This window comes from Pempheris klunzingeri, chromosome 6, assembly GCF_042242105.1.
Source record: "Pempheris klunzingeri isolate RE-2024b chromosome 6, fPemKlu1.hap1, whole genome shotgun sequence".
NCBI classification, from domain to species: Eukaryota; Metazoa; Chordata; class Actinopteri; order Acropomatiformes; family Pempheridae; genus Pempheris; species Pempheris klunzingeri.
Window position 1 is genome coordinate 2880691 of NC_092017.1, and position 25202 is coordinate 2905892.

Genomic DNA, 25202 nt, shown 5'->3' on the forward strand with positions numbered 1-25202 from the left:
GACCTCTTTGTGGCCGATGCTGCCAGAGGTTTTTGTCTGATGTTCACAGACTGCTGATGATATCAGTTTGCAGTGCTGTAGTTTCTGAATGTGATGTCATACACCAGGTCTCACTCCAGGTCTTAAGGTGTTGAATGGTTCATGCTAAGTACTGACTCCTTGTGATCTGGAGACTACTGCTAGATGTTGCGACAGCCTGTAAATGTAATAAAGTTCCACTGGGGTTCTCCTTGTGGTCCCTGTTGGCTTAGCAGTGTCAAGCCTGGTCACTCTGATGGCCATGGGATATGGGCGTAAGCTCTGAAATATGTCACCAAGTGAACTTTGAGTTTAGAATATTTATTACAGATGTGTATTCCTACGGTCAAGAATTGGTCTCCACTCTCAGTGACATGAGATTTGACCTGTTACCATCCCAAAATAGCCGAATAATGGCTTGTTTTACAGTTCATAGTGGATAATGTCATGAAAACAAAGCTTTTCAGTTCAAACATATGTTGAACTGCTTTGAGCTTACCTCTGTCTCCATCTTATCATACTGTAGGCGAGTATGCCCAGCTTCGACTGCGGATTGGCTCCCTGGCCAGTGGGATCTACGAGGTTCCCATCATGATCACTGACTCTGGTAACCTGCCCATGTCCAACACATCCTACCTGAGGGTCAAGGTCTGCCAGTGTGATCACCATGGAGACTGTGTGGACATGGAGAGAATCATTGCTGCTGGACTGGGCACTGGAGCCATCATCGCCATCCTCATCTGTATCATCATACTACTAGGTGAGCTTCCTACACACACACACACACACACACACACATTGGTGATCTAACAGAACATACAGCTAAGCTCAGTAGAAACTGAACAGTTCCCTTCAATTCAGTTCTAATAGAAAAATAACCCCCCCTTAATTTCCACAGCAGAACATATAAACATGAAGACCTGTACAGACTCTCTGTACTCACCATAGTTGTGTGAGTACTACTTTTAGCTAAGCTAGCAGCATTGCTACAGTTGGAACGTTGGTGTGTTGATAGCTCCACCACTTTGGTCCACAATGAAATGTCTCAGCAGCTATTGGATGGATTGCTGTGAAAGTGTGTGCAGACACCCATGTTACAGATGAATTGTAAAGATGCTCCAACTTTGCATCTAGAACATCACCAGGTCAGCATTTTAATATGTCCAATACTTTGGCTTATGACTAAATACCTGCAAAACCAACAACATTCTGATCGACTGAAGCTGTAGGGGAGAATGAGGTTGGTTGTCACAGGGGTTATTACAGCCAATTGGTGGTTCAGTCCCCACATGTCAGCATGTTGAAGTGTTCTTGGGCAAAACACTGAACCCCAAATTGCTCCTGAAGCATAGCTTTGGTGTGTGTGAATGGTTAGTTTCCTCCTGATGGCAGGGTTGGCAACCTCCCATCAGTGTATGAATGGTGAGTGAATGGGTGAATGAGAATGTAGTGTGAAAAGTGGTTGAAAAAAGGCATTATACAGACCATTTGCAATTAGATGTTACATCCATAATGAGTAATGAGTAATGAAACAATGGCTGTAATAAAAGCTAGAATCTTTGTAGACTGTAAATTCCTTCATTTTACTCCTCATCACAGAGGGTATTTCAAACAGATAATCATGATTCACAGTCATGGTTTAAATAATCAGACAAACACACAGAGGTGGTGATTCTATTCATTTTAAAATTCATTTGGTGTTTCTGGCCTAAAAGAACCTTTTAAACTACACTGAACTCTATGGACAGCTAACGCCATGATGGGGTCAGTGGTCACAATGTCACAAACCCAAAACCTTGGAACAGGTTATTATTTCAGTTCAGGCCCACTCATATACTTGTGAGTCTCTTGGTTTGGTCTTCTCTGTCTGTGTGTTACTGTAACAGTACTGTACTGTTATCATCTATTCGTAACGTGGAGCAATGTATTTTTTGGTGGTGAAGCCTACTTGCCATTAATTATGATGGGAGAAAAGAGAAAAGAAAGGATGAAGTATGATGACATAGTTATAAAGTCTGCATACAGAGGAGGATGGGGTGGTTGGATGGGGCATAGCTGTCCAACATTTTAATGTGCAGCTAGATAACAGGGGGACTTGTGGCCACATTGTCATGAAATGTACTCCACTTTCCACTTTCCAAGTTGCCCAGTGGTGTGAGTGTGAATGTGTCTGTCCTGTGATTGACAGTCCAGAGTGGACCCCGCCTCTCGCCCAAAGTCAGCTGGCATTGGCTCCAGCCCCCCCTTAAGGATAAGAGGTGTAGACAATGGATGGATAGATGGATGATTCATTGGGATGTTCTGCCATCCTTTGGCCACACTTCGTATTTCTGCTGTAGTGGCATTGAAAACCGAAGTATATTTAATCCACTGTTTTTTTTTTTCCTCTGGTGAGGTGTGCTGAAGTGGAGCTGTAATGCTGGTTTGTTTTAGTCTTCCAGAGACCACTCTGGAACCTTCTCCTGAACTTGAATTGTCCCACATATTAAATAATGCCCTTGCCCCCTTGTGTCACACGTGTCCTGCAGTGCTGGTGCTGCTGTTTGTGATGTGGATGAAGAGGAGGGACAAGGAGCGTCAGGCTAAGCAGCTCCTCATTGACCCAGAGGATGACGTCCGAGACAACATCCTCAAATATGACGAGGAGGGAGGCGGAGAGGAGGACCAGGTACGTACGCACGCACTAAAAAGTTATAGTAGAAAGTTAGAGTAAAAAGTTTTATAGTTAAAAGCTGTAAAAAGACAATAACAATTTCCAAGAAGCCATCCGTATCAGTCCAGCTCAGGTTTCTCTCTACTGTTATGGTGTTGGTCAATTATGTCTGATTAGATGTGCTGACTATAGGTTAGTGTTACATTACTTGTGACTGGTGGTTTTAATTCTTGGTTAACCTCAGTGTCATTGATGCTTGTGACAGAAATGGCCTTCAGGCTGCATCTTATCAAGCTTATCCTATTAGTAGTAAATATATGTACATTCTTTTAACAATTCACGCTCTTGGCTCCTTCTTTCACACTCATACACTCACAGTCATACACACACATTCTTAGAAATGAACCTGAAAAGACACATTATGTTGTCACACAGACACACACTGTGCTCCTCCTACAGTTTTCAGTCATCTGTCCTCCAGCTAAGATTAAGTGTACTACAAAAGAGGACCTCGAAACAGGATTAATTGCTTTCCATTGGAGAAGTGTCCCTCTGCACATCTCTGCTGGTGCCAAGCACATCCACACTTCTGCTGGGAAAAATGTTTAACCCTCATTTACTCAGCTGACTAGACTGAGAACATGTTTGGCTCTAATGAGCAGCAGCTCAATGAGCAGCAGCTCATTAGAGCGGCCGTAAAAGGTAAAAGTAACATGGTAGCACACATACAGTGCCGTACAGGTGGAGGATTCATTTGCCATAATCCATCCATCCATCCATTATCTTCCACTTGTCCACGATCGGGTCATGGTGGCAACAGGTCAACAGGTCACTCCAGACGTCCTGCTTCCGAGCAACACTTTCCAGCTCCTCCTGGCCATAACGCATTGCACAGTTTTAGCAGCAAGAAGTGCAGGTTTAGTGAAATATGTTAACATGTAAACATTTACTGGCACACAGTTTTGTACAAAAAATCCTGTCACCTGGATAAAAATGTAGTTGACTTTTTCTTTAGAGCTACCAAGTCAGCTTTCAGTTTGACCAACAGTGGCTGATGGCTAATGACAATCCCATCAGCCTCAGCTGTACACTGTGTGTAGTACTAATTATTGAATATAAGTATGCTAACATTCTGACTTAAGATAGTGGACATGGTAAACACTGTACCTGCTTGATATGCTGGTGTTAGCATTTAGGTCAAAGCGTCACTGTGCTGTAGTGTAGCTCCACAGAGCTGTTCGCTTAGCTGGAGATGTCTTTTTTACTTCATATGTGACACACAGTCACAATAATCACACTTAATATGACATTTTCTGTTCTGATTGGGTCTGCTTTTCTGTATGGTCTTTAACTCTTTATAGGGCACTCATTGAAATATTTAGAAATTCAAAATTTCAACCCTAGACCATTACTGGTCTAGGGTCATTACAAGACTTTTTTATTTCTGTGAGTTTTTCAAAAATATAAAAATTTTATGGTGAAAATCAAGGTCAATGAAGTTACCATATATGGTTTCTTGCTGGTCTGTCATGTCATGGCTTGGAGAAATCTCGTAGTTCTACTGCCTGTTGCCGTTGAACTCTTACTTAAGTTACCAAATATGGTCCCTTGCCCAAAAAAGGGTTAATCTGATACATATGTGAACTTGTATCAGAAGAGAGTATCCTGAGGATGTATTGAGCATTTTGGCTGTAACATCTGTGTTATTATTGTTATGTTCAGGTCACTTCAACATTGTATCAGTTATAGTTTTTGACTGAATGTACACCAGTGCTCTTGTGTTGTCAGAACCATGGAGGGTCAGTAGCTTTCCACCCAGCTAAACTCTTTCTTGTGAAATGACGAAATGTGTAATAGCAACTTTTCTTGGCAGTTTACTGTGGCTCATTGTAACATCCCACATAGAATAAAAACTGTAACAACTGCAGAATTCAAAACAATTATTTTCACCAGTCTAGATATTTCCAACTAATTAAGTTCCTTTTAAAAACAGCACTCACAACATACACTTTCCGACATTGCCTCTGTAGGGTTAATGATGTAGATTACAATGGATTCAGAGGATCTTCAACACAACCGTCACACTTGTCAATAATGTCTGACAGGAAATGGCATCAGCACAGGAAATTATGTCAGCATAGCAAAACATCCTTCAATATAAGAGTCGACCTTTGCTGGAAGCCAAGATAGCTCTCTTTCATGTACCACCTTTTTTCTGTTCTGGTTGTTCTTATGTGCTCTTCAACGGCATCACTCAGGAACAGAAGGGAGATTGTCACCATATTATTTGGTTGGATACTAAAGTGATATTAATCATGCTTATCTCGAGTCTGGAAAGACGAGGATGGAAACTGCAACTTGACTTAAATCTAGTTATATTTGGACATTACTTGAGGACAGCCAGTTCTTTGCTGTACCTCCATCTTGTGCCAGACTTTAGCTTCTGTTGTTGGCTACTGATCATGTTCAATTGAAAGTGGATTATTATGTTTGGGGCTAAGAGTCTTACTGAACCTGTAACTTACAAATCAACTGAAGTAAAAAAAAAAAAAGGACCCCAAAAACCCAGAGGGTTTTATTTGTGTCTTCAAAAAATGTTGGTTTACAACATAACATTTCACAGAGTTTCTTTAATTTGCAAATTCAAGTGTTTTTTTCCAGACATGGTCAAATTTGTCATTTGATATTTGACTTATTTAACCAAGTGATATTTAAAAAGACACAGGCAAAAGACAAGCTATTGTATACCTCTGTCAGTTAAGTGTTACACAGAGAATGAAATCTTAACTTAGTGAACACAGTTTATGTTAATAGCTTCCTCTCCATGAGTCGATATATGGAAGAGACCAACATTCATGCAGTCCCTCTGCAGTATCAACAATGAGCTCAAAGTCACTACAAGGAAATCAGTGTTTGCTTCTATGTTTACTACTGCTTCTGTAACACACTGCTCACAACTTGGACAGTGTGTGTTTTCACTATTCTGCTTGATGGCATCTGGCTTTTAATCCTAAAGGCCTATTAATGACCACACCATCCAGTGGAGTGTATATATCCTTGTCCTGGTCCAGAATATTCTCCCAGGGAGCTTTCATCTGTGATCGCTGCATTTCAAAGCTCAGAAGCGACAGAGCCGTCCTACCCAGAGGTTTCCATACATGTTGTGATAACAAAGGATCATGTCATGTCACACTGTGTGAGATATTTTGGCCACCATCTGTGTCAGACTGCATAAAGAAATACATGTAAGATCTGCTTGCATCATCCATGTGTACTGCTCAGGCACTGTGCAGCAAACTTGCTGCTGCCTAATTCAGCTTCTAACTTACCAAAAATCAAGCATCATAGGCGTTTAATAGTTTTCTTTAGCTTTCCAAATGGTAGGTCTTTCCAAATATAGGTGCACAATAGTCTTAAATTGTTCTGTTGTCCCTGCCTGCTGTATCCCAGACTAACCCTCCATTCATATATATATATATATATATATGTATGTGTGTGTGTATGTATGTATATATACACACACACACACACACACACACACACACACACATATATATATATATATGTATGTGTGTGTGTGTGTACGTATATACATATATATATATATATGTGGATGAGTCAGGATGACCGTTGTTGTGAGTTGAATCTCAGTACACATGCTGTTGCCAGCTGCAGAGATTTACAGACTCAAAAGATGCCACGTGATGATGTTGAGGAGTTGACTTAAGTTTAATTTAATGCAAATGCCCTCTGATATATGGGAGAGGCAGCTGCTGGTGCTTGTTTTGATTCCAGAGAGACTACACAGGCCAAGAATTTACATGTGTGAGCTAAAACCCCAAATGCAAGCACTGACCTTTTTCTATAACCTTGTGGGTGGCTGTGGCTCAGAGGTAGAGCGGAAGATCTGCAGTTCAATCAAAGTGTCTTTGGGCAAGACACTGAACCCCAACTTGCTCCTGAAGCATAACTTCCACTTTTACATACATACCATACATGTGTTACATTTTAGAATGCATTTTCCTACCTTCCAGACCGCCATTGTTGATTCATGGCCATAAAATATGAAATTCAGATTTTAGAAACCTGACCTTGAGTTAGATAATCTGTCACAGTCAACATTGTTTCCGCTTTTATTGTTATAAATGTTACCTTACAGTTGTATGCCAATGCAGTACAGACTTTCCAAATGAGTCTGCCTCTAACAATGAACCACTCAATAATTGATTCAATAATTAAATTGTAACAAATGACCTCCTGGAAATACTATTAAAAATGAACAGCACTACAACATGCTCTGAAACAATAATAATGATAATAATAATAATATAACAAGTGAGAATGTCCTTACTGAGAGGACATAAGTCTGTCTGGTCCTTGAACGTGTAGAAATACAAGAAGAAGAAGCACACAGCCTGTTCATTCTCTCTTTCTGGTCATAGCATGGCTCTTAGCCACTCTTCAGTGAAAAGTATTCTGTTGGTCAGCCATTATTGGGAACAAAGCCCAAGGTCAGTCCACAGCATGCTGTTATTGTCCTGAAAAGGCTGCTTTAGTCGATTTCCCTGGAAACCAGAGAGCACGAAATGGTTTCTGGAGGGTTGCTGCAGTGACCCGGACAATACCATTCAGATCAGAGGCCGTGACACACACTTCCCCTCTTCCCACTCACTGTGCTGGTGTCGTGTAAGGGAAGGTGAAATAGAGACTGTTTTTCTCTAAATGAATGTTAATTATACAGTATTAGAGTCAGGTTCACTCCTCTCGTAGGACGGATGATGTAGAAGAAATGGTAGACGTTGCATAAGAAGAGTATGTATACATGTTCTGCCAAGTTAGTCCTGTTGAAGACTACCACTTTCATGAATTAGTCAAGTTTGTTATGAGTTCTTGACTTTTTCAGTATTTTAATACCCAGAGACATGCAGAGCTCGTGGCATTAGAAACCCTCCCATTACACATTTGGGTTTGATAGTGAATTTACAGCCAAGAGCTCACTTTTCTCATTTAGCCTGAAGTGTGAATTTACAGCTGCCAAGGACAGATGAAGTGTGATGATGTGTCTTCAGAGGTCATCGTCTCTCCATGCATAATAATGTCCATTTTATGTGGAATCACAATGATCCACAAAACAACCACATTTACAGTTCCAGTATGAATCATATTGTTGTGGTCTAGTGGTTTGCAGATTTTTGAAAAACAATTATTGAAGCTGAATTTAGTGAGATTTGCTCTAAATGTGAAATGGCCTGTTACAGCATTCACATCATAGCATTGTTGGTCCAATCTTGCACTGATATCAGAAATGTCTTAAATATCAATACTTTCATTTCAAGATTGTCACAATGCCTTAGCTCAGGTTATGGAATGAAAGAGTTTGTCATGCTAGAGGGCACAGAGTAGACAAAAAGTATCTCACTGTGAGTGTCAATGTACCATGTCGGCATATCAGGCTGTCTTTTCTGCTACATGTTGAATGTACAATTAGGAGGTTTTATTTCTCGTTTGGTCCACCAGCTTCAGAGAAAATGATATAAAAACCTCAGTATCTGTCTCTTACTGATTTTCACTTTTCCAGCAGACACAGAGGAATTGGATAGGATGTAAGGTTCACACAATAAAAGGCAAAGAACATAACTTTCAGAGGAAGTCATGAAAATTCCTATTTAGCCAAGATATAGTCACACATGATAACTACAAGCAGCACAACAACTGTGATGTGTGTTCCCTCTTTTAGGACTGCTTTAGGACTGCAAGTGTAAATGGCCGAAATGTGTTTTGTTGGAACAATTGAGAAGACCCAAAGCCAGAATCACAAGGCAGAGGCAGGAGTAAGACAACACAGTGATTTTACTGAAGGGTTAGGCAGAGTCAAGTACAATCCATCCCAGAAGTCAAAAACCAAAAAATCCAGACAAGCAAGTAGAGGTACAAAAACATTAGGCAGAGATACAGGTCAGGACAAAAATGTAAGAGGCAATGCAAACACACTGGCAGGATAGGAAGCAGGCACGAGCACAAACTACCATCTGGCAAATAACAAAGGCAACGTACTGTACTGTGGGATAATGAGCTGATCAGCAACCAGTGTGCGGCAGACTGAGCAGGCTGGCAGCTGATTAAGGGGGAGTGGCAGTGGGTCTGGATAGTGTGCCGGTGGAAAATAGCTGGCAGGTGCTGATAGCAGGAAGATGAGCTGAGGAGTGTGTGCAGGAGGGAGGAGGTTAGGAGCAGGAAGCTCCAGCAGTGGTCCAGACTGAAATATGTTGAGTCTAGATCTGATCTAGATCAGCTATATCTAGCTGTGCTTTGTGTTGAATGCTAAATAGCCAAAGCTAACATGAAAAATATATTGTGAGCATGCTGACATTGGCATTTAGCTCACTGCACTGATGTCCAGCCTCACAGAGCTGCCACGTGGCTCCAGACTCACCCAACAGGAATATTAAGCAGAAATCATGTAGCTTTTCACAGTGGCTATTGATGTTTATCAGTCTGGCTGTACTGGAAACCAGGCTGACAGGAAAGATCAGTTACATGAGCAATTGAATCTGAGAACAACCATTGAATCTGAGATGAGGGAATGCAGGTGGTGATGTGATTAAAGGGCAAAGTCAGTGGCATGTCCTTACAATTAGTTGAGGGCCTGAGGATCGAGAGCGTGCTCGCAAGTTGTAAAGCTCCATCAGATAAATTTGTGATTTGTGATATTGGGCTGTGTTGTGATACCTTGCCTCTCACGGCGGCAACAAAATGTTGGGGTTGGCACCTTGTATGGGGCAATTTGGCTATCAGAAATAATTAACTATCAAAGATTATTAATAATTATTTAGATTAATGGGGCTTAGTGTAAAGTCCACCTCGATTGGGGCACCACCTCGTTAAACGAGGAAAAGAATAGCCAGTTTAATTAAATTCAGTCTCATAAAATAACTAAGCTATTGGTTGGCAGTATTCACTCTTGTACAATATTAAAGAAGGTGGTGACTCCCTACAAAATGGCCACCAGACCCCCTGGCGTGTGGGTCAGAGGCAGACAAAGGAAAGCTAAGTGCTGTAACTGTTAGCTTAGCTTTGTCTCTCAGTCGAGGCCTATTGTGACACTGTACGTTTGAGTGTGTAGATAAAGGTGCCTGGTTAGGAAAGGATGGTTAGTTGCATGTAGACCCTGTGTCTGAGCAACTAACCTCAGCCTAACTTCAAGGATTCAAGGAACTTTATTTGTCATACCAACACATGGGGTGGCACGAAATTACGCTCTCAGGTCCCGGTTTAAGCCACAATAAATATATAGAATACAATGTAAAAAAAAAAAAGAGGTACTATATAAAATTGAAGTACTAAAAGAAAAAGAGCAGTATAAAATAAAATAAAATTTACACATCTAAATAAAATGTACACATCTAGAACAAGCAGCCGAATTTAGCTTAGCTAAATATGTGTGTATGTGCAAATATGTAGTGTGAGGTAGTCTAGGTGGCCAGGTGGCCTATATTGCACCTGTGATAAAGTGTTCATAGCCAACTTTATGGCTGCACAGTAACTACAACACATCACAATAATCAAACTCACTGAACATTAAAGCAAATCAAAACCAATACATTAACAAGGTTAAACCATTGTTTAGCCATGTATACAGTAATGCTATGCTATATGTGCCCAGTTAGAGTTTGTTACCAGTCCTCAGAAGGGAAGAAGAAGGTCCTTCAGTCTGCTGCTTTCTCAGCCTGTTGATGAACCAGGCTGGAAGAAGGTTGTGCTTCTTTGTCCTTGCTGTCCTGGTTGCAGGTTGGAGGAATCCGGTCGCTCCTTTGTTCCTTGATAGTTAACAGCTCAGTGCTAACTTGCTGGTGTGCTCCTGTTGCTCTGGTGATCAGCTGGCAGACTTTGGATCATACCTGCTGGCGCTGATAAACTTCTTCGTGCTGCTGCCATGAAAAAGATGGTCTGTTTGGTACAGGCCACACTGAGGCTGGGGCTCTCAGAGGTCCAGAGCCGGGATCCTCCCTCAGGAAAAGAGAGTTTAGACCCTCATGGGTCCAGAACCAAAGGTTTAAGAGAGTTAAAGAGAGCACTGAGCTCAGTTGGCCCTCAGAGGTCCAGAGCTGGGGTCAGAGAGAGAGAGATCAGTGGGGAAGATCTGGTTTTGTGTCCTGGGGTTGTAGGGTCATGTGTTCCTCGTTGGCCAGTGGTGGCAGTAAAGCTGGGTCCAGGGGTGAATTAGCACCTATGTGTGAAACTTAAGGACTCTGGGAAACTGAGTTCATAGAGGGAGCCCTTTGTTCAAGACAAATTTTCTGGTGAAGCCCAACAGCTGTATGAATCAACCTGGCCTTGGCCTAGTGTGTATACATTTTGTTGTACTCAGGAATAGACATAACAGTTAAGAACAAGGTCAATAAAGTTGACTTGAATTGGCGCTATATAAATAAAGATTGATTGATTGACTGTTCATGTACTGTAATACAGGTGTATCTATGGTTTTGTCTGTGTGTTAAGGACTATGACCTGAGTCAGCTGCAGCAGCCCGATGCCTTGGAGCCAGAGTGTGTCAAGGTGGGGATCAGACGTCTGGATGAGAGGCCCCTCCATCATGATCATCAGTACCCCCTCCGCTCTGCTGCCCCCCACCCAGGAGACATAGGAGACTTCATCCATGAGGTACAACAATACAGACACAACACTGTTTTTGTAGGACAAATACATCTGGGATCCACAAATCTCTTGGTGTCTTTTACCAAATTAAACCTCTATGGTAACATCTTTGTGTAAGATGTCACTGTTCTTGTCACTTTAAACCAGCAAGTGTGACCACAGTAGAGGAGGGTGTCCCATCCTCACTGACATCCAATCTGTTTGCTCAGATGAAGCTCTGGCACAAGCACTTGTAAGCACGCAGGAAGTGATGAATCACAACTTGAGCGAAATACAAACTGTGTGTTCGACTGCACTAAGGAAACACTGTGTTCAGAAAAAGCTCTTTTGCTTCTCTCATCCATTTTCTATCCCTGAGTATAAAGCATCAAAGACCGGCCAAAATGTGTGCAGTTTACCTCATCACCTTTCAGGATTTATGGATAAGTTCAAACTGTTTTTTTCAGACAGTTGCTCTTCATTGCAGTGCAATGTGGGAACTTACACACTGGAACATTCAGAGACTTTGATTTCTGCAAATTAAAACTGCCTGCAATGCCTGTTCTGAAACAGGGGAGTACACACAGATGTCCCCACACAAAATGTGCCCTGTGATGATATGTGGCTGGCTAGAGGATGCACACTAACAGCCAGAAACCGACATAATGTAGCAAGAGAGAGTGAGAGGCAGACAAACACAAAGAGTACAGTGTCTGTAATTCTTAATTAGCTTTGCTAATGGTCAGGATTAGCTGGCCTCAGACATGGTCACAGCCTGACTACCTAATAGGAGGTAAATCCAGTTCAGTTTAGTTAATCCCACAGAGTGGCTGCAGACTGGCCTCGGGTCCTTAAAAGGACAGTTTGGAGTTTGGGGACCTCAGTCCATTTCCTACTATATTTACCTGCAGTATATTACTAATATTCTATGTACTTGTAGGTGTACACAGCATAGCATAAAGGTAATTACTGTACAGCCATTTTTTACAGAGAGGAAATGATACAACACAAGCATCAATTAAAATGAAAATGTATAGCTGCTATGTCTGTCTGCTGCCTGGTGCTGGACAGGTAGTGGTACAGGTAGTGTTTGCCTGTTTCTGTTGGAAACCAGCTAGATGCTTAAACAAAACAATGAGCTGAAAGATTTTTAAGCTCTGTAGGGCTTAGGGGAACTGCAGAGTTCAGATGGGGGTGGGTCTGTTACTAAAAATACCACTTTTCACATTGTCATTTGATTCATTGTTAATATCAAATATTGTTTCCTGCAGCTACAGTAAAAAGCCTTTCTGAGAATTGTCTTACAGTTTCAGTATCAGTATTATCTCAGTATCAGTATTATGTTTCAGTATTATATGTTTCTTTTTTCTTTTAAGCTGATCCCAACTATTTAATTCAGGTTAAGAACCAAGAAAGAAAAAAGGAACCAATGTTGCCAAATAGGAAAGGTACACTGAAGGGTACAGTGGCATCCTGCGTACATGGTGACCGATGTAGTTGTGTAAAAAATAAAAATGGAGAAGCTCAAAGCCTGAGTACATCTGTGAACTCTCTACATTTCAAGGGGGCCTTGGTGAGATCTGAATAGATAGAAATCCTGTTGCCTTGATATTTGAGTGAATCAGCAGCTTGTCAACCTTGTCCCTTATCTGGAAATTGCAATGTACTAACATTCCAATAATGAAGGGGCGCAGGGGTTTTCAGTCTGTAGCTTCTCATGCATCAGTGTTGCTTGTTGCTCTTGGTTTAGACTTGAATGGTGGTGATATCTGAACAAAGATCTGTGGCTACAGTGATTACTTTAGTGTAAATGTCTATTTTCAAGCACATTATTGAAAGCACTCAAGCTCAAGTGGCCGAAGTCGGGCAGACCAAAGTTATGATTGAGTGAATCATGGCTGCCACATTCTTTCCACTTGGCAGTTCCTGTGGCATCATCGAATATGAATACTGTATCAATACCTCAAATGGCTTGAATCTGACAGTCAAGCCGAGTTTTATATTATTTAACCAGGATAAATTAACACATTTATTGCCTACCTCCGTCTGTTTGGGACAGTTAATGAACGAAACTGACTACAGCACACTGCATGGACTGTAGCTGATAATGTTTCAAAGTCCAGCCTTGCCCCCTACAGTACGTGGGCTCAGCCCAGCGAGAGGGCTGACATACTGTATTTGACTGTGTGGTTTTCCTCAGTGTGTGTTTGCTTTACCTTTAAACCTTCCTCAAAGGCTTCCACTCTCTCAGATGGATTAACATGAGTCAGAGTTATTCAGATAGGCTTCTGACGACGCTGAACTGTGCGTTTAACACCCAAGCATCGGGGGGCGTCTTGGACGTGAGGAGTCATCACTGTCGATGGAGCTGGTGCATGTGCTAGATATCCACATCGATAATGTGTGCAAGTGTGTGTGTGTGTGTGTGTGTGTGTGTGTGTGTCTTTTGGTTGGGCTGCATAAAGACATCTGCCAAGTGGAGCTATGAATAATGAGTGGGAGCCGTCAGACATGGCAAGCTGATCTAGACAGCTTAATCCAGCAGACATGACAAGCTGATGCCTCTCGCCCTGCCTCTCCCTCTCTGCGTTAATTCTCTCCTTCCATTGAATTTCACAGTGACAGGAGTGTCTTGACTCAAACGGCAGACGTGGCCCACAAAACATTTCCACAGTTTATCTGATTTACTGCACTATGAGAGGGAAAAAACCAACCATTTTCTGGGCTATTATTTTGGACAAAATCAGATGTTAATTTTAGATGGTACCAGTTCTGTGAGTGAGTTCATAAAAACTGTGTGTCTGAAACATGTTTGTGTTGGTGGGGGCTGGTGGTTTTAAGTTCAGGCCACGCTGGGTAATCTGCTGAATCTCTTCCTAGAGATAGAAGCAGCATCTGTCCAGCCTGACCCAAATCCTCCTCTCTTCTACGCTCCTCCATAATCCCTCCTTGCCTCCTTTTCCCCAGCACTCCCTAATGTCCGTCTCAACTCCTGTACACACACACATACGCACACACACGCACGCACACACGCACACACACACACACACGCACACAGATAAACACAGCCTTTCTAACTAACACACCCTCTGTCTTGCTCTCCCATACTGTGTGTGTGAAGGGGTCAACAGGTGTCATCAGACGTTTAACACTGGTCCTACACAGCTCTGCTTTGGTCTGAAAGCATGAACACAGTTTCTACAATCCCCACAAGTTGACTATACAGTCAGTGTAGAAATATTATAGGATTACTATAACCCTGTACTAGGTATCATCAGATTCTTGTAGCTCTCTGCTCTTCTCCGTCAAGTCAGTCACTGCATTGTTCATTTTTGTGAACTGAAAGTTAACAACTCTACTTAGCAAATATTTCCCACAATGTTCTCTGATTTAGATGTGATGTGCATAGAACTCCAAGGATTAACCCGTTCCATGAGTCTGGTGTAACTGTGTGTGAAGGTTTTGTCAGTAATACCACTCCCCTGTTTCAGCTACTGATAAGGTGCTATCAAGCAACAAACTGAACCCCAACTGATCCATCTGTGACATTTATTTTCCAACCTCTCTGTCTCCCTGTGTTTATTTCCAGTCAAACAAAGTTCATGGAAGACCCACAATTCTTATTCAATATTTGGAGCCAGTGTAAATGAATGCACACCCCCACACACACTGGCTCTCTTTACTCACTTTGCTGTCTCCTCTGTTTTTCCTTCCAGGGACTGAAGGCAGCAGACAATGACCCCACCGCCCCCCCCTACGACTCCCTGCTAGTGTTTGACTATGAGGGCAGTGGCTCCACCGCTGGCTCCCTCAGCTCCCTGCACTCCTCCTCAAGCTGCGGAGACCAGGACTATGACTACCTTGGTGACTGGGGACCACGCTTCCGCAAGCTGGCTGACCTGTACGGAGGAGGGGATGATTAGCACCAGAAATCTCCACCAACAGCAACCACCCTCTCCACCCCACCCTTGCTCCAAGGTTCAGGTGGTAGGAGGGGTTAAGGAAAGAGGATATGGGGTAAACATGGGATATGAATCGGCACTTCTGTATTACCACGGGACAGCTTGACGACAGTTGATGACACTTGGGACCATTCTGACTCTTGGCCTAATGAGGCCTGGCACTTGGCTAGCATGCAGGCTAATGGACATCATCTTCAAATGTGAGCAGCCAGAACAGTGTGCTCAGAGGCGATGTTGTCACTATGATGGTTAAGAGCTATGACAGCCATGCTACAGACACTCATTTACACTTGAATCTCACAGTACAGGAGCACTGGGGTCAAATGTGCCTTTTTGTACATTCTTTTGATTGTGTTCAGTCTTGATTTTGTTTGTTGCTTTAAAGCTCCCAGTGCTTTGCAACGGCAACTGGAGGAGCACTTTGCCATGACAACGAGTGCATGTGTTTGGATTCAACCTCATTACCTGTATGTGTGTGTGTGAGTGTGTGTGAGCCATTTCCACAGAGACACACTGGATGGACACTCAAAGGACAAAGCCTCCTGTGAGACGCCTTGGATGATCCTACTGGCAAAAACATGGCTTTACTGTACAGCTCTGAGTGTTAAAGGATTTCTTTTTCCATCTGATTCAGTCTCAAAATAACAAATGGACTCCCAATTTATGACACAGTGTTAGCATAATCAGATATACATATGGTTAGGTTTGATCTCTCAAGTTTTGGCTTTTAATGAGTAACACACACACATTGTAGTCATTACAATAGAATACCTTTCACTGTCAGATACGTTTGTTATATTTTCTTTATGAAGCCCATGTCTGTGTGCATAAATGACGGGCTCATTTCACTGCTCTGGTTGAGATCAGAAGTTTTAATTTCCTCTCTGCTCTCCCACACTGATTTTTCTCTGCAAAACCCTGATCATTAAGATTCACATCATGTCAAACTGTACTGCTGTAAAAAACCTCCTCTGGCATTCAGCTCTTTAACAGTTGAGGACATTTAGCGCCTCAATGAATCTAAATAAATTCTGGAATCTAGGAGGTTTTTACTAGCAGAAAATGTTAATTGTAGCACAGTTTATGTTTTTACTGCACCTTCAGCAGTGGGAACTTTAGATTGGATGTGCTTTAGCTCATTTGCAGAATGACAAAATACAGAAGCAAAGTGGCGAAAAACCTGGTGATATGATATGATATAATTTGCACTGATGTGATTGTGCAGATGAAAGAAGACAATGCAAACAAACAAAGAATCAGGGCCTTGTGCAACGAAAACTAAAAACATTTGAAGCACTTTTAGTAGCATATTTTACATATGAATATGTGTGATTGATGAGCAGGTTGTGGACAGAATATGAAGTGACTGAGGTCAGTAATATTCACCTTTCCTCTGTGATGTGGGTCTGCAGCAGAATAGTGCAAAAGTGAACGACCAGAGTGAAACAAAGGCCGAAAAGCCATTTTAACTGTCCAACACTTAAGGGTGACAAACAGGAACTTCAGGAGTCGAACTGATATCAGTAATTTTGCCTATTGCAGTTGAATAGTAGCATATGTTGCAGCTTTACTCTATTGCTTTTTATTTTGATCCATCTGGACGTATTGTTGCCGTGGTAGCAGAACAATCCATTCAAGCTCAGTCTTGAGCAACTTACTTTGACAGCATCTGGCCAGATTTGTTTGGTTTTTCACATGAATATTCATGGTCCCTGGAGGATACTTCTACACGTTCCATTCATAGAAATGACAAATTAAAGATTCAGAGAACATAGAAACACTTTTTTCAATCTAAATATGCACCAGATGTACTTCACAAAGCATCTGAAGTCACATCAATGTAACTACAAAGTGTTATTAAATCTACTGTAATTTATCCAAACTTTTCTCACCAGTCTAGACATGAGCAGTATGGTTGTTTCTATCACATGCAACTAAAATGAAGACAACAATCCATGCTGGGTTGCTGTAGCAATACACATACATGGCACACAGTGTAAGCAGTTTTAAGCAGTTGTTAAAATGTAAATGTTTGAGCCAGATGAGTTTTGAATGACTACAAGTGAAACTACTACAGAGCAGCTGACCCATGCTCTACCCCACAATAAATCCAAACAGAAAGTTTGTTTGTGTTGAACTCTGACTGAGTCAATACACCTGAGGAATAATGTACACCAACAACCATCAGCAGCCTTGTGACTGACAAAAGAAGCTCTGTCTTTCAGAAGAGGGGGGCGTTCACTGAACAAGGCCAACATGTTGTTTGGTAACAAACCAGCCATCGGTGTCAGAGCCAATGTGGTGATAATAATGAACTGTGAACTAACAGAAGATGACAATAAATGATGATAATAAAACAGCTGCTTTGGAAAGACTCTTTGAAGAAACACTAAATTTGATCTTTTTTTAACACTGGTTTACACTAATGTAAACCAGAAAATTCTCCTCCTTTGTAAGCTGAATAAACTGTTGAAACCCTCATCGATCATCTGCAAAATTAACCACAAAGTAAAATGCAACCTCCACATTAATGCAGCAGTGAATGGATCCAGAAACATCAGATATAACAGGAAACACTGAGGGAACGTTTTACAGCAACATGAGCACTCTTTACAGTGTAACAGTGTATTTTTACAGTGTAATGGTTAAAGCTATTTAAGTAGAAGTAGAAGGTTCCACCTCTGCTCATCACCACATGCTGTGACGGTTGTTATTGCTGGCTGATTAATCTGTTCCATGTCCACTTTGATCAGATGTTGAGAGATCTCGACTGGTTTTCATGACTCATGAAAAGTACTCAAAGGAACATGTTAGCTTTGCAACATTAAGGCTACAAACAACCCATAATGCCAAACACCAGGCTGGTGCTTTCTTTATTCAATGAGAACATCTGCTGCTGTGAATGCACAAATGCCTTAGTAATCCAATGTTACATGGAGTCTTATTTCATTTTATATATCCCATGTTTTCGAGTACCTTCGTGCTTCTCCAGGGGTTAACTCTTTACCCGTGACCCTCACTTTAGTATCATATTCAGGACCCATGTTACAGTGGTAAGGCACAACCTTTGACTGTTGTTGAGGGATTCTGTTAGCAGGAGGCAGATGTTGGTCAAACCCAGAGCTGTACAAAAGAGTTGCATATTTTTGCCAGTTTGGTGTTCCAAAGCTAGTGAGAAGACATGTACAGTAATGCTATACTTTAGATAGATACCCTCTGTTTTTTTGTTTTGCTTATATCACAGTGTAATTTATGCAGCTGATTGCTAATAAAGGGAGACATCAGTCCTTGTTTTGTAGCAAAGATACTTCTTGATACTCTGCTGTGGTGGACTAAGTACAAAAAAGGCAATGTCTCTTCTGTCTGCTGATGGTTTGCCTTAGTGTTCTCTGGTACTCTCCAACTGGCTACTCACTGTAAACTGAAATATGTACAGAGTGTTTTTTTTTCTCTTGTTGTTCTTTTGGCTGTGGTCTTCAAAAATGACTTGCTAATATCCTGAATCCTTGTATATGTGTAATTTGGATTACAAATTAAAATGTTTTTGCATGTTTTTATCTTTTCATTATGGGAAAACAGTATTTTTCCAGATCTATTGCACCAAAGTTTAACATCAATCACACACCAACACGCCAACACCCAATAGGTTCAGTAGAGGAAATTGTGGCATTAGTTGATTTTTTAGCCACTTTGGAGAAGAAGAACAATTTTAAAGTCACTTTAAGGGCCTTCAAGTCAATCTGACTACAACTAATTCTACAGGAAGCCAATACAGTGCAGCTAAAACTGGACTTATGTGTTCACTTGTCTTGGTTGTGGTTGAGAGCCAAGCTGCATAGCTTTTTTCAGGGGGCAAGTAAGAAGTGAATCACAGTAATCAAGTCAGCTTGAAATTAAGACATCAATCAGTTTTTCTGCATCTTTTTGATTGTCATACTTTGGCGATCTGTCTAAGGTGGAAAAATTATGTTTCCGCATTATTTATGTGGAACTTGAAGCATAGAACTGAATATAGGATAACACCAAGACTTGTAACCTCAGGTTCAATCCAGGGAGTTCATTTCCCCAGACAATTAAACAGTATTTCTCTTTTTGTTTTGGGGCTGTCTGGCAGGATTTCAGTTTCATCCTGGTTTAACTTTAAGTAATTACTGCTCATCTATTATTATGTTGCCACAGACAGCCAGTAATGGAGTTATTAGCTGCAGTATAATTTGGTTCAGCAGAGATATACAGTTGTGTGTCATCTGCATAACTATGGAAACATACATTGTGCTCTCTGTTCTGTTCTTATTACCAAGTCTAGAGTGTCACCATGCTGATGAGTGTTGGGTGAGTTCAAAGCTGTTCAGTATATTCATGAGCTCATAGCTTTGGAGTCACTCTTTTTTATTAATATGACGATTTACGTCTCCAGTCAGGATTAAACTGTCGTATCTCGTGAATCCAAGTGAGATCTGTTCCTAAGCATGTGGGGGGGCCAATATAATGTAACGATGAACACTAATTATCCTGCCTTGGGCTACCAGATATTCAAAGATGTAAATTCACCCAGGTCATTGTCAATGCACACAAACTATGTATATAAAATGACTGCCATCTCTCCTCCTCTCCTGCTCTGTCTGACTGACTGATAAAATTGAAAGCTTGCCAGTAGTGCTATTTAGCCAAGTCTCAACTAACAATATACAATGTAGATTATTTTCGGTTATCAGAACATTAAACATTTTTTATTTGACATTAAAAAAGAGCAAAGTTTAGCTGCTGGTGTTCTGCTGGTGGTTCCCAAAGTCTCCAAAAGTACCTTTCAGCTGTCAGGCTCCTCTCCTGTGCAATCTCCTTCCAGTTTGGGTTCTCTCTACATTTAAGAGTAGACTAAAAACCTTCCTTTTTGATAAGGCATATAGTTAAGGGCTGGCTCAGGCCTTGGACCAGCCCCTAGTTATGCTGCTATAGACGCATATGATGCACTGGGCTCCTCTCTATTCTCTATCCTCCTCTTCCTCTCCATCATTATGTCTCATGTCCGCCTAATGTCTGCCACTAACTTGGTATCTTCCCTGGAGCCTTTCTGTGCTTTTCTCATCTCTCAGGTTCCTGTGGATCCTGGTCCTTGTCCTGCTGCTGTGGTTCTCTGGTTCCTGTGGATCCTGGTCCTGGATCTCCTGCTGTGGTTCTCTGGTTCCTGTGGATCCTGGTCCTGGTTCTCCTGCTGTGGTTCTCTGGTTCCTGTGGATCCTGGTCCTGGTCCTGCTGCTGTGGTTCTCTGGCTTCATGAATCACTGATGCGGATCGTCAGCGACTCGTCATGTTTTTCAATATTACCATATTGCTAATGCTAATTTATTAGTCACGCTCCTATTGTTAGTGCTATAGTCGCTGTTAGTATGTTGGTTGCTGTTTGTGTTCTCTCTCTCTCTCTCTCTCTCTCTCTCTCTCTCTCTGTCCAACCTCCACCCCACACGGACCCTGACAGAAAGAGGTCTCTCTTGCTCTTTATGGAAAGAGTCTTGAGATAACGCTGTTATGAATTGGCCCTATATAAATAAAGATTGATTGATTGTATCAATTAAATTCATCGACAATAACCACAAAGAATAACCTAATCCTAAGAGTGGAATATGTTTTTTTTTTATTCTCTTCATAGGGCAAAGCAGAGATGTTGGTTGACTAGATGAATGCAATACAATTATCCACCTACAGGTGATCCTACCACCAGCAGTCTAATTTCTTTTACTATCTCTTTAGTTAAAGCAAGTGATGTTGATGAGGTTTCTGTTTTTTTAAAGAGCAGGTCTAGACCAAACTCTTTAATTAGAGAGAGACCCAACGATTCAGGAATTAAGGATTCAAGAATCCCCACATGAGCAGCATCAGATATTATATTAGGACACAGTGGCAGGAAGAACTCCCCTTTAACGGGAAGAAACCTGGAACAGACCCAGGCTCAGAGGGGGGGGGGCTTTCTGTCAGGGTCTGTGTGGGGTGGGGGTGGGACAGAGAGAGAGAGAGAGAGACAACACAAACAGCAACCAACATACTAACAGCAGCTATAGCACTGACAATTATTGACTTTCAAATTGGTGATGGTCCCTCATAGAAGGAAAATTACACAGCACTTATAAAAGACATGTTTTGTAATGATGTGTGCTTGATACATGGTAAACGTTTTTAGTTGAATGGAAAGATTTAGCAAGTACTAGTGACAGAAGACTTTCCATTCTGTTTTCAGTGGCAAGGAGGGGGCCCATTCCTGGCAGCCAAGGACTTTCTCCAAATTACATGGAAATGAAATACATCATTTGAACTACATTTTTGTTTCTGACTTATTTATTATTTATTTATTATTCCAAATTCCATTTGAGGTCATATGTCATCTTTCTTTAGGCATAGCTGGCCTTTTATTCAGGCATAGCCTAAATACAAATATACCCCAACTCGTTTTCCTTTTCAGATGTTTTGCAGAAACATGTTTTTATATTTTATGATTATACATTGTACTATATGTTATATTATTACAGTTCACATATTCAGTACCTTCATTCCATGTTCTGTTTTGGGTGCTTTTAAAGTTAAGCTAAGCTCACAGTCCATTGTTAAGAAATACAGCCTTATGGCTTAATTGACAAATAAGCATTTCAATCAGACTTATTCACTAGAGGATTGCAGAGTGATCAAACAAATATAATGTTATATAATAATGGCAAAATCCATGATAAGGTGAAGATATAGGGTCTTTGGTGATTAGACCCTATCAAGATGTCATCTTAAAGGCTATAGAGATGCACGACATGAGAGGAATATCCCTTGATGGAGTCTAGACACTGTGGTGGTAGTGATGAAGGTGTGAAGAGCAAAGCTGAGATCTGGATGAATGTGGAGCAAAACTTATGATGAGGATGGTGGAAGGACTTGGGGAGCTGAATGTGATGAGGACTGGAGGTAAATGGGTTGGAGGAGGGTCACGTTAATCTGATGAAATGACTGACTCACAAAGGCAGAAGAAAAAATATGATTGGTTCAAGTTTCACTCGAAGATAATATAAATAATGAGAGACCATAAAGATAGTGAAAGGATACATTCATGATAAAGATGGACAGCCTTCGTGGTTGGACTACAGATACGTGTTAGGACCCCTGTGTTTCTCCCTGTTTTCCCTGTCTCTCTCCCTTATGTGTGTCTGTCTCCCCCTGTCTGTGGTTGTTTGTCTGTCACCCGAGCAGAGTCAAGGAGGTTACTCCAGTTCACCTGCAGTCACCACACACCTGCACCAGATTCTCAATCAAGCCACCTATACCTCTCCAGCCTTTAAAGACCGGCACAGTCCTCCACTCTTCCCCATCAGGCTCCTAGTAACTTGACTCTTTGACGACTTATAGAAATCTCACCTCTGTTCTCCTCGTCCTCCCAGATTCCCAGCACCCGCTCCTCCACCAGCCTGCACCTCCTCGCCTCCGCTCCGGCCCTTCTTTCCCCCTCGGCTTCCCTGCTCTCGCCCTGGAGACTGAGCTCCTGATTCCCCCACTACCTACCCACCAATAAACTTGCTTTTTCTCCTAACCAGAACAGCCGGTCTTTTGTGTCTGCATTTCGGGGTCCAGCCAATTTAGTTAGGCATAACACTAAGCTTCATTTGCTGTATTTATACTTATATTGTAGTGAATGACAACAAATAAATCACTGCCAAAGATGAACATTTTTGTTTTAACTTTTCCATACATAATGTTCATTCAAAAAACAGTGTCACAGTGATGTGGTTGAGAAAAAGAATAAAGAAACAAAGCGTACATTTAGCATATTTATGTGTGGATTTTTTTTTAAATGCTCCATCACACTGCATTATTCACTGTTCTAAGTGAGTTATTTTAGATGTAACAATAACAACAAGATGTGGCATATAGGCCTAATTGAATCATATTAAGATTATCCCTATGTTAGCCATTATATGTCCTAACTGACTCTATAAAACGATTGTTGTGTAAATCCATTACAAAATATAAACTCTAGCGAGAAATGTGCATTTTATTTTCATAATCCTTGTTCAGTTTATGCGTATATACATGATGTTTCAGGTCTTACTATCGTTGCTATGTTGGTTACTATGGATGCTTGTTACGGCCCTTGGCCTTGCTGTTTCTTTTGTTTTCACTTCTTCCTCCTGATCTTCTTTGTTTATTTTGCACATTGTATTCTTATTGTATTGTATTGTTTAACAATCTTTTTTGTAATAAATATAACTGTGAACTAACCAAACAAGATCTGGTCGTTTATGTTACGCTCCTTTCCCCCTACTGAGCCCGGGGCGTAATGCTCAACCTGGTATTGCTAGACTTGGGAGCGCAGAAGCTTTTAACCACTATGTCACTCAACATTTTATCACAAGGTTGTATTCTTATTTTTATTTATTTATTTTAATTTCATTAGTCTGGTGGGTGGACATGTATGTATAATAATACATCCATGTCGGCAGACAGGAGGACCCGCTGCCTGGAAGTATGTTATCTTCACTTTCGCCACTTTCTTAAAATACAATCTTTAACATTTATTGCTAGTAAAACACGAGTGTCCTAAATAAGTCAATGATACAATAGGTTTATAATAATTCCCTGCCTTTGAATTTACTTCTCCTTTGATTCTGAGAAATTACTGCCCACTATCTTCATCGGCCGTTGCTATGGAGCACACACACGCACACACAATGTTGGATGACATAGTTCATGGAAGGGCACTATAGTTGAACATGGTGAATTCCTTCTGTAAACTGTTGGAACTATGTATAAAGTCTGTGGTTTTGACTAAAGTATCTGAAATTAACCACCATATTTACAGTTTCTTAACATATACTATCCACATGCAGTGTATTTAAAAGGTTGGCTGTATTAGAAATTTCATGTATTCAGTAGATATATCCTTTTATGACCCTAGTTATTGTTTTAGCCATAGACAGTATAAATGCAATCTAGGGTTTAGGCTAAAATATCCAAAATAAACCAACATTGTTACTTTTTCTTAACATAAATCATCTAAATGCAGTGTAATTACAAGTTCAGCTGTACTATATTTGATGTATTCAGTAGATATATCTTTTTGCCACCCTAAACCAAGAGGACAATCTAATCTATACAACTCCTCACTCTGAGTGTACATGTTGTTGTATGTTATTACTATTATTATTATTATTATCATTATTATTATTATATGATTCAGCTCCTCACTCTGTGTGTACATGTTGTTGTATATATTATGTTATTATTATTATTATTATTATTATTATAATTATATAACACATCTCGTTCTGAGTGTACATGTTGTTATATATTATTGTTGGTAGTAGTGGTAGTAGTATTATTGGTATTATATAGTACAGCGCCTTACTATGATTGTGCATGTTGTTATATATTTTTATTAGTAGTATTATTAGTAGTAGTGGTATTATTGTTATTATTATTATAAGACTCTGGACTCACCTGGTGCAGTAATTTACCTCTGTGTAATAATTTGTAATAATAATTTTTAATACATCTTTTTTTATTCATACTTTTATATATTTATATTTTACTTTGTGTTTGAAGTTTATTCTTATTCTTTTGGAGCTGTGTGTAACAAAAAGCAATTTCCCCCTGGGGATTATTAAAGTAATTCTGATTCTGATTCTGATTCTGATTCTGACAACAGCTGTAGTGCTAATTTGTATCAAACTGCATAGCACGACTGTAGGGAACAGTTTTTTTTTTTTTAAATATTAGTGTTTCTCTTACTGAATTACTGAATAAATACTGAATTGAGAATACACTGGAGAGTTAAGAGGATGGCAACCGCATCTGTCTGGTCAGATTTTTAATATCGAATTGTTGAATGTGTGAAAATTTATTTTAACCATATTTCACCCATAATTAATAGTACCCCCAGTTGTTGACTATACTCACATGGGGTT

General features: G+C 40.7%; 1 protein-coding gene across 1 annotated transcript in view; it reads left to right on the top strand.

The window, feature by feature from the left end:
* Positions 1-15228, top strand: part of LOC139202495 (cadherin-2-like) — a 73098-nt gene extending 57870 nt beyond the window's left edge. Inside the window, exons 13-16 of the mRNA XM_070832000.1 lie at positions 545-778; positions 2547-2686; positions 11171-11332; positions 15022-15228. Of these exons, the coding sequence (XP_070688101.1) occupies positions 545-778; positions 2547-2686; positions 11171-11332; positions 15022-15228 (743 nt within the window). The remainder of the gene's footprint in view (positions 1-544; positions 779-2546; positions 2687-11170; positions 11333-15021) is intronic.
* The last annotated feature ends 9974 nt before the right edge of the window (positions 15229-25202 follow it).